At 54.1% G+C, this 14,167-nt stretch overlaps 4 protein-coding genes across 4 annotated transcripts; 3 read left to right on the forward strand and 1 right to left on the reverse strand.

Annotated features, from left to right (window-relative positions):
- Positions 1 to 1,306: 1,306 nt before the first annotated feature.
- Positions 1,307 to 1,899, forward strand: N0V96_006492 (uncharacterized protein; the record flags this gene model as incomplete). The annotated part of the gene is made up of 2 exons (XM_065757731.1): positions 1,307 to 1,572; positions 1,845 to 1,899. 2 exons carry the CDS (start codon positions 1,307 to 1,309, stop codon positions 1,897 to 1,899), a joined length of 321 nt encoding a protein of 106 aa, XP_065613648.1.
- A 4,662-nt stretch (positions 1,900 to 6,561) lies between these two features.
- N0V96_006493 (uncharacterized protein) lies at positions 6,562 to 8,053 on the forward strand (the record flags this gene model as incomplete). The annotated part of the gene is made up of 3 exons (XM_053194962.1): positions 6,562 to 7,402; positions 7,435 to 7,696; positions 7,783 to 8,053. The coding sequence occupies 3 exons, from the start codon at positions 6,562 to 6,564 to the stop codon at positions 8,051 to 8,053; spliced, it is 1,374 nt and encodes a 457-aa protein (XP_053047533.1).
- Positions 8,054 to 9,787: 1,734 nt separating this feature from the next.
- RIB3 (3,4-dihydroxy 2-butanone 4-phosphate synthase) lies at positions 9,788 to 10,470 on the reverse strand (the record flags this gene model as incomplete). Its single annotated transcript, XM_065757732.1, has 2 exons — positions 9,788 to 10,057; positions 10,084 to 10,470. 2 exons carry the CDS (start codon positions 10,468 to 10,470, stop codon positions 9,788 to 9,790), a joined length of 657 nt encoding a protein of 218 aa, XP_065613649.1.
- Positions 10,471 to 12,195: 1,725 nt separating this feature from the next.
- Positions 12,196 to 13,149, forward strand: COQ3 (Hexaprenyldihydroxybenzoate methyltransferase, mitochondrial; the record flags this gene model as incomplete). Its single annotated transcript, XM_053194964.2, has 1 exon — positions 12,196 to 13,149. The coding sequence occupies one exon, from the start codon at positions 12,196 to 12,198 to the stop codon at positions 13,147 to 13,149; it is 954 nt and encodes a 317-aa protein (XP_053047535.1).
- Between the last annotated feature and the right edge of the window lie 1,018 nt (positions 13,150 to 14,167).

Genomic DNA, 14,167 nt, shown 5'->3' on the forward strand with positions numbered 1-14,167 from the left:
TTTGTCTCACTCTGCTTACATTCGGTCTGCTTATCCACCACCCACGCGAAGCCAACCGTCAACCCACCATTGGCCCTTGCACCCCTTCCGTCTTAGACATGCAGAAACATGCAGAATGCCACTCCAGTTTCTCCTCATGGATGGCCTCGTTCTCTTTCTTCTCTTCCTCCACTTTCACTTCCCTCTCAGGTTCTGCCGTGGCGGCAGCGGCAGCGGCAGCGGGTTCCTCTACCTTACTTGCCTCACTCGCCGTACCATGTCCTCCTCTTCTGTGTCGTGAGGTGTGTTGCCCCCATCCATCCATCCATCCATCCACCAAAGACTCCTCTTCCAGGCTTTTTTCATCACTGCCCCCTCTCCATCTCGCCCCCCTCTCAGGCTCCTCTCTCTTCTGAGCCATGAGCCCTGAGCCCAAGTTCCAGGGCTCTTTTGCTTGACCGATTCCTACGGGCGTAACGAGGCAAGGGACTGCCATTCCGACTGAGACCGCATCTGCAGCTACTTGGAGGATTCACCACCACTCTCTCATCTTCATTTCCTCAGACGCACCTCTCGCCAATATCATCGCTGTCGCCAACGCGCCATTGCATGCTTGCTGCGTCCTCGGCGAGTCGTTGCCCCCTCGTGCCAGTTTGAGGTCCGCTTTTTGGCCGTCTGCCACTCTCTCCCCCGGCCTCGCCCCGTCGATTGTCATTCTCCATCCATCCATCAGATTGATTCTCTCTCTCACTTTCTCTCTCCTTGCCTTCAACCGCTCACTCCCTTACCTTAGCTTCTCCTCCGGCCTTATCCGCCGTCCCTCGTGTGTTTCTGCTAGACTCGGGTCTTATCTCTTTTCTCTTTCCCCTCCCCCGTCACTTTGTTCAACTCAAACCCCCTCTCCACCCGTCTCCATCTTCCAAGTTCTACTTTCCCCTGCCCAAATCCTACAAACTTTTCCTGAGTTGTGACCAGAACGTTGCCTCTAGCCCTTCTCTAGCTCCATCAACGCCAACGCCAACGCTTGCCTTCTCTCAACGTCTCGACTCCTTGTAAATCCCTCCTTGGCCTGGCCAGCATCACCGAACTTGCTTTCTTCCACAAAGACCCACTTGGTCTGCTTCGGAATGGCTTGCTGAACTGCTGTCACCACTGGTCCTCACTTCAACATCAGAGTTTCGATATTCCACTGTAACGCTCGCTCCAAACGACAAGTTCAACCGTCTCGACCTGTTGTTTTAACTTGGCACGATATACTTTACGACCACCAACGAACAGACACTATCTTTATTGAGTTCATGCTTCGGGCTGCGCCACCATTCTCAATATGCCTCTCGACATCAACTCGTTACTCAACCCCGAGAAGGCCGTCAACCGGGAGACGGAGGCTCTTATGATGTTCACCGGAGTATTTGACGAATTCAGAAAGACGTTTCCGCGGCACAGTCAGAAGGAAGGCGAACTGGCGTACATGGCAGACGTCACGATGCATGTTTTCGACGCCTTCAAGAAGTTTACCGACGACTACCTGACGAAGGAGCGCTTGGAATCGACAGGCCACAATCTCGTAGACCAGGCCTACCGCGCCAATGGGTTCAACGACATGGGCATTCTGGAATTCGCAAAAACTCAACACAAAATGCTAAAGTGCGTACAAGGACTCTTTTCTTTTCTTCTGGCTGTGGGAGGTGCGCAATGCTGACGGCATTTTAGCAATATGAAGGAAGAAATCAACAGCAGTGCGGGCAATCTGAAGACTATCAGAGATCGCGCAGCCCCACCACACCAAACCAGATACCTTCAAGAGTACAGACAACATCATATGGCTTCGGATTCCAGCTCTAGGTCGTCATTTTCCGTTTTAGGATCGAGCTCGACAACAGGATTCTCTGCGGTGGGCTCTCAGGCATCATTTTCTGATAGCTCGCGCACTTACCATCCGTCTGATGGTGACAGGCGATCAACAAGCCCGCCATCTCCACTCGACGAGGAAGAAGAGGATGATGACGATGTCTTGGACGTGGACGACTCGGATGAGAGGAACACGAATCGTGTGGATATGGACTCTCTTCGACACAGAGGTAAGGGCGAGTATAGGTGCCCTTACTGGAGGACGTGTCAAAAAGGGGGTCAAAATATCAACGGGGGACCCAAAATCTTTCACCGGAACTGCATGTACAGGTATGACGGCTGGGTCCCATCCCTGAGATCAAGGCTAATAGGAGCAGGCAACACTTGCAAAAGCATTCCAAACCTCACAAGTGCCAACTACCGGGGTGTCCAAATAAGGACGGGTTCGCCAGGAAGGACCAGTTAGTTCGACATCAGCAAAATGTCAAGCACGACCAGCCCTTACCATTGCCTGGCCCCCGAAGGTAGTATTGCATCTAAGCTCAGGAATTAGTCTGCAGCCGGGTTGAAGTCCGGACCAGCAACCGGGACAGCATCCGGGGCAGGCAGGGCGGATTTCATTTACAGAACGACATGATGATTGGGGGCAATAGCGATTTTTTCTCTCTTTATTTCTTGCTTGGTATAAGGGACAAGCATTCCACGGCGTTGGGCTAGCACAATGTATCATTACTCTCATGTTGGCAGGGGTCAGCGACAGTCATTTTGGATTGGGACGCGCACATGATGCGCCTTGCATGGGAGAACTGGTTGGTCAGAGCAGTCTGGTTTTGACTATTATTCAGTGGTTGGCTGCTGTATGAGAGAGTACTTGAGGGTTTAGCCTACCTATAAGAAATTGGCACGGAAATACGTGCACAAAGTATCAGGGACCACGATCGATGTTGGTCGCCAAATATCATGCTGTTGGCGAAGAAACCCATGCCCGCTTATTGGACAAGCCTATGTATCCTTGCGCTGCGCCGTCTTTCGAAGAAAACTCGGAAAGAGTCCAACAAACAGCGAACGGAGGAAACGTTCCAGTCGGCAACATCTGCAGGTGATGCCGATTGGTAATTCTTTGGGCTTTGCGGTGTGCCAGTGAAACATGGACAATCTCATGCGGGCGCCATTAAAGATGGCAGTCGAAAAGGCGTTGGGCCAAGGTCGTCAAGAGTCTAGGTTGTTGGACATGCCTGCCGAGTAAACCTGGTCGGATAACTGACTCGTTGAGAGAGAACTCATCGACGTCGACGTCGATGTTCCGTATCTGAGTATCACTTGGGTGTGTTACCAGGTTTATTGATTAGTTTTTCCGCTTACTGCGGGAATCCCTCGAACGCTTTCGAGACGGGGTACTGGGACTTGCATGTGGAAAGCAAACAAGAAGGGGGGAAATGGCAGGCAAGACGTATTCGTACTGTACTACTGCCGGCATGATGAGATGCCAGGACGTGGACCGGCAAGACGGCTCAGAGCCTGGTGGAAGGATGACTGGACACAGTCCAAACTAAGCGGGAGATGTGCCGTGGGCGTCAGCTCGTGTGGTGCCTCCTTCCCCCCCGTTGTAAATTCTGGACCTTGAAGGCTTGGTTGGGGAGAGGGGGGCAGGCAAGGCAGGTAAGGCAGGAGAAAGGCTCCGGAGCAATCAATTGTCTATCTGTCTGTCTGTCATCAGATGTCGTGTCGTACGGGAAAAGGAACCTGGCGAAGCCTGGTGCAACGACACCTCGTGGGCAGATCGTCTCCCGAAGGAGATGTACGCAAGAATAGGCTGGGGTTCACTACAGTTTCTGAACCCTTACATTCAATTGCACCTGCACTCATCTGCAAGCGATTGGACACGGGACGGCGGCAAAGGGTCTATGATGGGGGTTGGTTTCACAGAGGACGATTGCCTCACCTTCTGACATGCGCCTTTTTCTCGAACTGGGGTGCCAGGTCAGATCATTGATGGGGGGATGGAAGGGGGATGGAAGAGGGGGGAGAGGAAATATACGAGAACGACAGACGCCGCAGAGAGAAAGAGGCAAATGCATAAAAACGTGGAAGGGAGGCATACGGGACACCAGCACCAGGTAAAGAGAGAGAGAGACGCAGAGAGTGTGTGAGTTAGTTGGTTGGAAGGAAAAGAGACTTCACTTTTTTTTTTCGTTCCTTTACACACTAATGCGGGGAGGGGCAGAGAGAGATGATGGGTGGCGCACCGCAGCAAGACAACCACAGCAAGAAAAGTGCCCAGGCTTGGCCATGGATTTTGATGGAACATGGTATTTCTAATGAGCCTAGGAACCCGTATCTCGAAAATCGAACATGCTGACTGAAGCGAATTTCCGGTAGGGATGGGTATGCAGTCGATCGAGTTTGGGGGGTGGCCCCCCCCAGCCAGAAGCGCGCCAGAGAAGTGAGAAGTTGGTTCTTGGCGGTCGCTAGAGATGGAGGAGAGGAACTGCAAGACAACGCGAGAGAGAGAGAGAAAGACAGGCACAGAGAGACAGAGAGCAAGGGATTGACCAACACGTCTTCTGGATTGGATGCTACGGCAAGAATCCCGCTTCAGTAGAAAGCTGGAACATGGCGTATTTTGGGAAGCACGGTCAGGCAACGAATTACTACTATTCTGTAGGTACCTAGGCGAGGTAATTGAACCCAACACCACCCCAAAAACAACGGTAAAAGCAACGAGAAAACGGCCAGTCCATCCGGAAGGGGAGAAATGTCCGGAAAGAGTCTTGAATATTGTGTAGGTATGCAAGTCCCAAGTTTGCTATCTAGACACCCTTAGCTACTCCTGAGCTTACTCAAGACTACGTCGAACAAATGAGTGAGTGTGTGCTCATTCTAGTTTGAGGCAAGAAGTGGATGGGACTGCTACCTGGATTCGTGGACAGACTTGCGAGAAGGAATGTATCCCCCCCCTCGTGGGCTTTTCTTGGTCTTGGGAAGGAGTTGTTGAGTATCCATCGGCGTTGCGAATCGCACGACGCTGGATTCGTCGTGACCTGCGTTAGTGATATGGAGAATCTTCAAGGGTTGTTGTCCCGCCCTAGGCGTTTCCTGGCGTCTTTAGCATTTCCTCATTGCAGACTCAAGAGTAAGGTATGGAGCACGGGGACGGGAGTATAATTAGATAGTCAGCTGGGCTGGGTCTTGAACATTTTGTCGAGATATCATTGATCCTAGCTCTTCTTTTGCTGAGAAAAGAACGCTAGGCTAGGGGGTTGATGTTCTTGATGGAAGCCAATGGTAAGGTTGTTGAAGCAGTTGAGCTGTGATTGGTCACTTGCAAAGGAAGAAAGGCCGGGCCAATGAGAAGAAACGATACGGTTTGGCAGTCACGAACAAGGCAGGGCCTACGGATACCCATGGCACGATGGGCGAGACCCCTGCCCGTTCTGGATATCAATCTAGGGTCACTATCGAGTACGTACCTCACTGATGCCACCCCCTGACAGTTGACCTGACCCTTCCTCTTCCTTCACTCCACTCCTCTTTCCCCCATGGCCCATGGCAGCTGCCTTACCTAAAGCAACTTCAACTCTTTGAGATCGTGGCTTCCTTGCTCGATTCCAACGACCACAAGAAGCGGAACCGCAAGCGCAACCTGGAAAGACCCGCATCCTCGACGGCAACCACCCCCTGGTCCCCTTCATTACTCGCTTACTGCACCCCCCTCCAAAGTCTCCTCCAACACTCTCGCATCGTCAAGTCACGACACCACTCCACCTCACAAGCCCAAAGCAACGACCATCCATCTCAACGTGGTTTACGCTACACGACCTACACCAGACTGCACTACTGTCTATGTGACCACGGATACCAATCTTGTCAGATCGCAGATCCCCCTCCGTCCCCCGGGAGCCGCCTTGTTTGGTCTCACCTCGCTCGGCGCCGCCTGCTGCCACTCCCGAGACGAATACGCCGCTTCTATTGCGACCTTCTGCCCCTTCGGCCTTTCTTTCTGTCAACCCTAACTCTGATTTTTTCGCCACTCTCTACTGATGTGATGGGATGCGAATCGACGTCGTGTCCTGGCCGTCGTGGGTATACTCTCATGGTTCCAACAACATACCTACCTAGCACAGTACACACAGCATGGCTCCATCCAATGAATGCAAGTCGTAACACCCCGTCCTCCTGCGCTCCTGCTGCGCTGCGCCCATGACCATGTACATCTGGGATTTCCCGGGGCCCGGCCGCCTCCATTCACTTTAGATTCTCACTCCAGGGATTCAGAGTCAGGCCATTCCAGGTCACTTGATTTCCCGCACGATCCCTCCAGGGAGAGAGAATGCTGGCGAGTTTTCCAGACAGATCCCAAGTTTCAACGTCGGTCCTTCCCCGAGTGGACGTGTGTGTCGGCGGTCGGTTGGATGTCGGCATCTAATCTCGTGCGTGCTTGCTGCGCGGGTCCCTTGGAGTAGGACGGATATCCGCGCCTGAGCCATTGATGACGAAGGAACGGATGGACGGAAGAAGACATTGAGGCGTAGACGTAGGCACAGGCGTGTGTATCAAACAGTCTCCCTTTGTGGACAATGCGTTGCTCTTTTCTCTCTTCTTTCGGTCTTCGAGATGCTGACATCTTTATCTATATAAAGACTCGAGCCGTGCCCGGAGTGATGTGAAATTTCCCTCGTGTTAGTCACAATCAGCTAGTAGAAGCAAATCACATTGCAAGAAAAACATATCATGGCCAAGTCAGCGCTCTTCACAGCCCCTCAGGGCACTGGCGTCAAGTCGGAAACCTACATCGTCGTTGGAGGAGGTATCTTTGGCCTCTCCACGATCATCTGGCTGCGTAAATACAAGCCCGACTGCAGCATCGTTCTCATTGACCCTACCGCTCTCGCCAACCCGAAGGCGGCGTCCCACGACATCTCCAAGATTGGGAGGAATGACTACCCAAACCTGCCTTACGCGAAGCTGGCCATCGAGGCCTTGAAGTATTGGGAGACTGACTCCTTCTGGAACCCCTTCTTCCACCAAGTCGGTATGATCCGTGCTGAACCTCATAACAACAAGGATAAGAACCACAACGACAAGGCTCAGGATGTTCATCGCACGCTTGGTCACGAGTCTGGCGCCAGATGGATGACTCCTGATGAGGTGCGAGCCGAATGGCCCGCCTTTGTCACGGCCGACTTTGAGGGACTCGACCGGGTCAGATATAACCCTCAGTGCGGCTGGTTCGAGGCGGCCAACGCCCTCGAAGCTGCTCGCCAGAGAGTTGTCGACGAGGGAGCCAAGCTCATCATGGCCGAGGTCACGAGCTTGCTCTTCAACAGCGCAGGAGACTGCACCGGAGTCAGGCTGGACAACGGTCACGAGGTCAAGGGCGTCGTGTTGCTCTGCACTGGTGCTCGTACCTCGTCGCTGCTCCTGGAGAGTGCCCCTGAGCGCAAGGAGCTCCACGCTGGAGATCGAGTCGTTGCTACCGGTGCCGTAAGCTTCACTACCAGCGTTCAAGGGCCGCACAAGGACAAGTTTGAGGGAATTCCCGTGCTCAAGAACCGTATTCCCTCGGTCAAAGGTGAGTCACTTGAACTGTTTCTAGAAGTACAGATATTGACAAGAGACCAGGCGAGTCCATGTCCATGACTCCGGATGGGACACTCAAGTTCAACTGTGATATGGCTTTCACATATCACCAGTTCCACGCCATGACCGGCAAAACCATGTCACTCGCACCGTCGTCTCCGAGTCTCACTGAGTGGACCAAAGACGGAGTTCCTGAGCGTCTCAAGGAACAAGCTCGCAAGACCCTCAAAGGTCTCTACGGAGACGAGATGGATGGCAAAGAGATTGAAAAGTACCGCGTCTGCTGGTAAGTCTTCTCCCCCCCGTTGCCGTCGTCGTATCACCCGTAAAACTCGGCCCGAGATATGCTTACACCGCCACACAACACAACAGGGACGCGACCACGCCTGGGCACGACTTTCTTATTTCCCCCCATTCCCGCTGCAAGAACCTCTACGTCGCGACGGGAGGCTCGTTCCACGCCTGGAAGTTCTTCCCCGTCATTGGCGAGTACGTCGTCAAGATGATGCATGGCAAGCTGGAGACCGAGTACGCCGATATGTGGGCCTGGGACCGTAAGCCTGGGGGACAGGTCGCCAACGCCACGTATGATATTGAGGGGGATTTGGGGGAGTGGATGAAAGGCGAGAAGCTCGAGTGCTAAGTTCGTCTCGGCCTTTCGCCTCATGATAGGAATTGGAGCAGAAGAAGGGGATGATGATTATGCTGATGACGGCGACGACGACGACGACGACGACGATGATGATGATGATGGATACATACATGCATTGCTGGCGTTATTAGACGAGGTGCATCCTGTGCCGCGGGGTGGCGGGTTGTGATGAGAATTGCATTGATACTTATTCTTGCATCTGGCACAGGGCATTGGGATGGATACACGGCATAACGCATGCGGGCATCATGACGAGGATTATTATATCTGGGGGATATAGGTAGGCAGGCAGTAACAATGCGCGTTGTTGTTTTGTTTTTTTGCTTTTGCTTTCTTTTATTGCAGAAATAGTGTTGCCAACTTGCAAGGTATCATCAGTACATGGTTCGTCAACTGCCTCCAGCAGAAAAGATGGCTTCACTGTCATCGGCATCCCGAACCGAAATGTTGAATACGTGCCGATCTGCAGTGGCCAAGATTTCGGATTTGCCGAAGGCTGGTCAGCCTCAGGCTTCGCATATCAGAACCAACATGGCTTCTCTCTGCGTCCCAGTGGCTTGGTTGGTTGGTTGGTTGGTTGGTTGGTTGGTAGCCCCAGACACGACCGTGGCCGTTCTGATAACCCTTCTTGACATTTTGTACTTCCCCCCAGAATGTCATCCCCCGTATCTTAGTGGACCGCTTAAAACGGTTTTTCCATCTATCTTGGTGGGTGTCTTTGCAACTTGCATGGCTAGAGGCGGGTGCAGTTGTGGGTTGGTATGGATATGGGTTGCGGTTTGTGGTAAACAGATCGTATGACAGATACCTTTGAAGGGAAGGGGGAAGCCAGACCGAAAACCCTCTTTACATTGTTAGGTACTAACATCATCAGAGACTACATGATGTGGCAATGTCTGGATCGGATATTTCATCCGAGCCGCCGCGGAGGGTTCAGTCCGTTCATCAAGATGTAGTGCGAAGGTCGGGTTCATGTGCTGCAATGGGATCATTTCGGAGCATATTTGACGCAGTGGAATAGGTAGGTCACTGGCGAGTTTCTCTTTTGTTTGTATGGCGGTGTGCTGGGGGCATGCCTCGCCCAGTACGTGACTGATGGCTTTTCGTGATATAAAAACGGCGGGATTGCCACCCATTCCATCCTTGGTAACATCCCTCATTCCGCAAATAGTCAGTCCTCATTGAGTTTTGGTACAATCACGTTGGATCGCGTATGAACATTACCCATAGTGCCTGGAGATGTGGTTGCAATACGAGCAAAGAGTATATAATTTTTGAGCGGACCCCAAAGTGCGCCATTGTTGTTTTGTGGTTTTGAGCCGTTGTCTTTAATGGTAACCCGCCATATCCAAGGATAGATATACCAACGTATTTATATACCGCAACATGCAATGCCCGTCTCGTTCGCCTTCTCTCTCCCTCTCTTCTCGGTGCGGCTAGCCCCATGAATAGCCGCACCGGCCCAATGGCTAAGGATATCCTTTTTTTGCAACCTCAAAGTAGTGTTTTCTGACCTTCTCTTAAGCGAGCGTGGCTTCAACTCTCCGCGAGCTCTCCCCCCCTTGCAAAGGTGACCTTTTGCCCATGCTTAATCCTCCAGCTGACAGGGGATGCTCGAACCTACCAGCCGGTACGAAGTAAACGTAACTCAAAGTTCCATGAATGCCGCGGTCCAACAGACCGGAAACCCGACTACGAAAACGACAACCGATCCGCCTGACTACCTTACGACGACCCGTTGACGGCCAGCTTACCCTCCGTCTTCTCGAGGTAATTGACCAGGGCCTCGATAGTGCACACCTTGAGCCCGAACCGCCTCGCAAACTCGATGCACTGCTCGCCCCTCATCATACCAGGGTCCTCGTGCACGGCCTGCCCCTCAACAGGAACACCATCATCGACAATCTCACAAATCGCCGCCGCCTCCTTCTTCCCCGCCAACCTGCAGAAATCAACCGCGGCCTCGGTGTGGCCCCTCCGCTCGCGCACACCGCCCTCGCGCGCGCGCGCAGGGGCAAGACGTGGCCCGGTCTCCGGAGGTCTTGGGGGCCCGAGGCCGGGTCGGCGAGGACGCGGCAGGTGAGGGCGCGGTCGTGGGCGGAGATGCCCGTGGTCACCAGGGGATCGGCGGCGTCGACGGAGACGGCGTAGGCTGTGCCGCGGGGGTCCTCGTTTGTGGAGACCATGGGCGGGAGGTTGAGGGTTTGGAGGAGGGCAGGGGCGAGGGGCGCGCAGACGTAGCCTGAGGAGTGGCGGATCATGAAGCCCATTTGGGCCGTGGTGAGGGATTCGGCTGCGATGATGAGGTCTGCTTCGTTTTCGCGGGAGGGGTCGTCTAGGACGACGAGGAATTCTCCGTTGCCTGTTGGGTTGGTGGCCGAGTCAGTGGGAGGATGTCTATGACGCATTGGAAGGGGAGTGACCGGTGGATGCGCAAGCGCGCGCGGGCGCGCGCGCAAAAGGCGGAAGAGGGTTTGCGGGAGAGAGAGGTTGCGCGGAAGTTCCGGGGTTGAAGGATTACTTACGGAATGCCTCAATGGCGTCCGGAATGGAGTCGAACTTTGACTCGTCTATTGTTGAGGGAAGGCATTGCTGCGGCTGAGTGTATGGAGGGGATCGTTGTGGGAGGCGAGAAGAGGATGAGGTGAGAGCGCGCGAAAGAGAGGTGGTGGTTGAGGTTGCGGTTGCGGTCGAGGCTGAGGTTTCGCTCGTGACGGTGTGGTGTTGGAGTTGGTGGTGGTGGACGGACGGGACGGAGGGGTGAGGAGGGTTGTTGTTCAATTGAAAAGGCCGATCCCCGCGCGCGCGTGTGGAAGACGGCAGAAATTAGGTGCTAGCTTGGGGGTTCTGCGGGCAAAGTTCGGTGGTCCAGAGCCTGGAGGCGGATGCGGGTACGGGTCTGCTTTATCGTATTTTTTCTTTCCCTTTTCTTCAACAGGAACGTAGCCGATATTCCGTCATGCGGAAGGAGTGGAGGCAAGGCAAAACGGGCGGAAGAGGATGGGGCTTTCTTTGAGTGAGTTCTGGGCCGGTTCCGGTTTATCTGATCCTGGAAGTTGGCGGATGATAGAATCTGGGTTGGTCTGTATCCCGGTGATGTCCAAGTTGTTTGTTAATTGAGTCAATCTTGGAACTTCAAGATGCACGATTTATATAACACCAGCCAAATAATACAACGTGTTCAATAGAACAGCTCAACTCGCAATGTGGAGGATTGCCTTTATAAATGTGACATGTCGTCGTCGGCCGGCGCAAGGAAGACAGGTCCCGAGGATCGCTCGGCTTTGACTCATGGGATTCGCCGGCCGACTACCTTAGTCTGCACCTGTCATCCATGTGCTTGCGTCTTGCGTGCGTGCAACTGCACTTTGGACCCCTGGACAATTGTGGTGGGATGAGGAGGGGCTGAATGCTACTGGCGCCGAATGCGCCGAGGAATCGGCCAGCGGGCATGAAATCTCGGGCGGCGGTCGGGCTTTTCAGAGTTCAAGTGCGGAGCCACCATTCCTGGCACCTTGAAGCGTCCGCTCATTAGGTACTCTAACTGTTCGAACAGCTGAGGTGAGATGCCACGGATGCGAAGACATTCAGATGTGACCGACCGGTGCGATCCGAGATCGTGCGGATTACATAAGGAGCAGTCAGAATTACACATGAGGTGGGCGCTGACAAAGCTTCCGAATAAGCACCCGCGCGCGGCCCTGTTCTAGCCAAGGCCCGAATGGCACTGTTTCCATGGTGCGGCTTCGACAATTCTGGGCGGCTATTCCCAGATTCCGTGATTGAGCACAATTGGTCGGTGTGTGCTGTTCAGTGGTTGTTTCTGCTCTGCTCTAATATACGTAAATGCCGTTCTTAACGGAATGCCGCATTTGCAGATGAAGACGGGAGATGCAGAATAACCAGCAGGGGGAAACTGCCGATTCGAATGCACTCTGATTCGGTGACAGCGCCGAGGTCGCGGATAGATTCTCCAATTTCTCCAACCCCCGGCCCCCGGGGCCCCTAGCACGTCACAGCTCTGCTTTGTCATCATTTTTTTTCTCGAAGCTCTCGATTTCCATCAAATCCTCACCAGCACATTCAATCCCCACACCCTTGAATACGATCAGTACCCACGACCACAAATCGCCATGGCATCTTCTCGCCCGGCCACAGCCGCCTTGTTGCGTGCGCTACGGCGGACAAGCACGGCACCCCAACAAGCCCCCCGCGCGGCTGCGACGTCACTCCCCCTCCGGACGGGTTCCGGGCCTGCACCCACCGCCGCTGTTGCCGCTGCGCCGATCCAATTCCGCCGGCCAAGCTCAACCTCGAGCTCGAGCTCGAGCTCGACGTCTTCGACGTACTCCTCCGTCTCCCCCGAGGAAGTCGAGCACTTCAACATCCTCGCCGCCGACTGGTGGGACCCCCACGGCTCCTCGCGCCTCCTGCACCTAATGAATCCTCTCCGTCACAACTTCATCCGCGACTGCCTCGCCAGCCAACCCGACCCGTCACCCACGCCCACACGCTTCCTCGACGTCGGCTGCGGCGGCGGCATCTTCGCCGAAAGCGCGGCCCGGCTGCCAGACACTACAAAAGTCACGGCCGTCGACCCCACGCCCGGCGTGCTCGCCATCGCAAAGGGCCACGCGCGTCGCGATCCGGCGCTGCGGGGCAAGCTGGAGTACAAGGCCGCCACGATCGAGACGCTTCCCGTTCCGAACAAGGCGGAAGAGTGTTATGATGTGGTGTCGGTGTTTGAGGTTGTCGAGCACGTGTCTTCGCCGGCCGAGTTCCTTGATCGGTGCGCGCCGTTCGTGAGGCCCGGCGGGTGGCTTATCGGGAGTACGATTGCGCGGACGTGGACGAGCTGGTTCACGACGAACCTGATTGCCGAGGACATTTTGGGCATCGTACCCAAGGGCACGCACGATTGGCGAAAGTACATCAACGACGACGAGCTCAAGGGCATGTTTATGGGCAAAGGGTGGGAGATGCCAAGAGTAATGGGGGTTGTGTATGTGCCTGGTCTCGGCTGGAGGGAGGTCAAGGGCAGCGAAAAGGTTGGCAACTACTTTTTCGGTGTGAGGCGGGCGGCGTGAGACTTGTCTACACGCATGTACGAAGAAGTTGGTGTAAAAGTAACTGTATAATAATGGGCACTGGTGATACCCCCTTGACCTAGAATTGGCCACAACGCAATGGCCGTGACGGGGCGAATTGACCATTTCAAACGGCCGCATCGGATGGGCGGCATGATCCATGCACATTGCTTGTCTGGACTGAGTGAGAGTTGTGGCTCACGAGGAAACACCTAGGCGATAGGTGAGTGATGGCTGGCTGGCGTGAAGCGTGATGTTGTGATCTGGTTTGTTGAAATTTGTGCTATAAGTTGAGTTTCGGTGGCTAACGCATTCGTATCCTCGAGGTGGAAGTTCGAGAACGTCAGCGAGTCTGCGGTGCATCACGGACGGGGCCGTCATGTTCGCTCCAATAAGGCTCGTCCATATATCACACAACTTTGACCTATTCCTACTACAGCCGATATTATACGGAAGGAGTCAGACGGTACAGGTCCAATCGTAGTCTAAAGGATCTAGGTCTTACAGTTGCAACTGTAACCCGGAGGAACTATATTTTACAGTTGAGACTCTGACCTAGGGGGGGTGGAATTACCGTTGCGACTGTGGTCTACCTTGGAGGAGCTAAGTCCTGTAGTCGCGACTTTAACCTACCTGAGGAGCTGGATCTTACAATTACGACCCTAACCTGGAGGAGTCGGACCTTACAGTCGCGACTGTAAGCTACCTACCTAGGGGAGCTAGATCTTAGAATTGCGACTGTTAACTAGGGGAGGCTGATCTTACAGTTGCAACTATAAGCTACCTTACCTAAGGGGAGCTCGATCTTACAGTCGCGACTGTAAGGCAGGGGAGCTCGGTCTTACAGTTGCGACTGTAGTCTACCTTGGAGGAGCACGTGAGAAGCTGGACCTCAAGTACCTCCCCTACCTTGACTTACAATTGCAACTGTAAGGCGCCCGGTCTCGGTACCTCAGCTTAAGTGGGTCTTGCAATCGCCAGGAGAGCAAGTGCAGCATCTCCGTCTCTCAACATCGTA

Source organism: Colletotrichum fioriniae, assembly GCF_027942845.1.
Source record: "Colletotrichum fioriniae strain IMI 355084 chromosome Unknown scaffold_7, whole genome shotgun sequence".
In the NCBI taxonomy this organism is placed as follows: Eukaryota; Fungi; Ascomycota; class Sordariomycetes; order Glomerellales; family Glomerellaceae; genus Colletotrichum; species Colletotrichum fioriniae.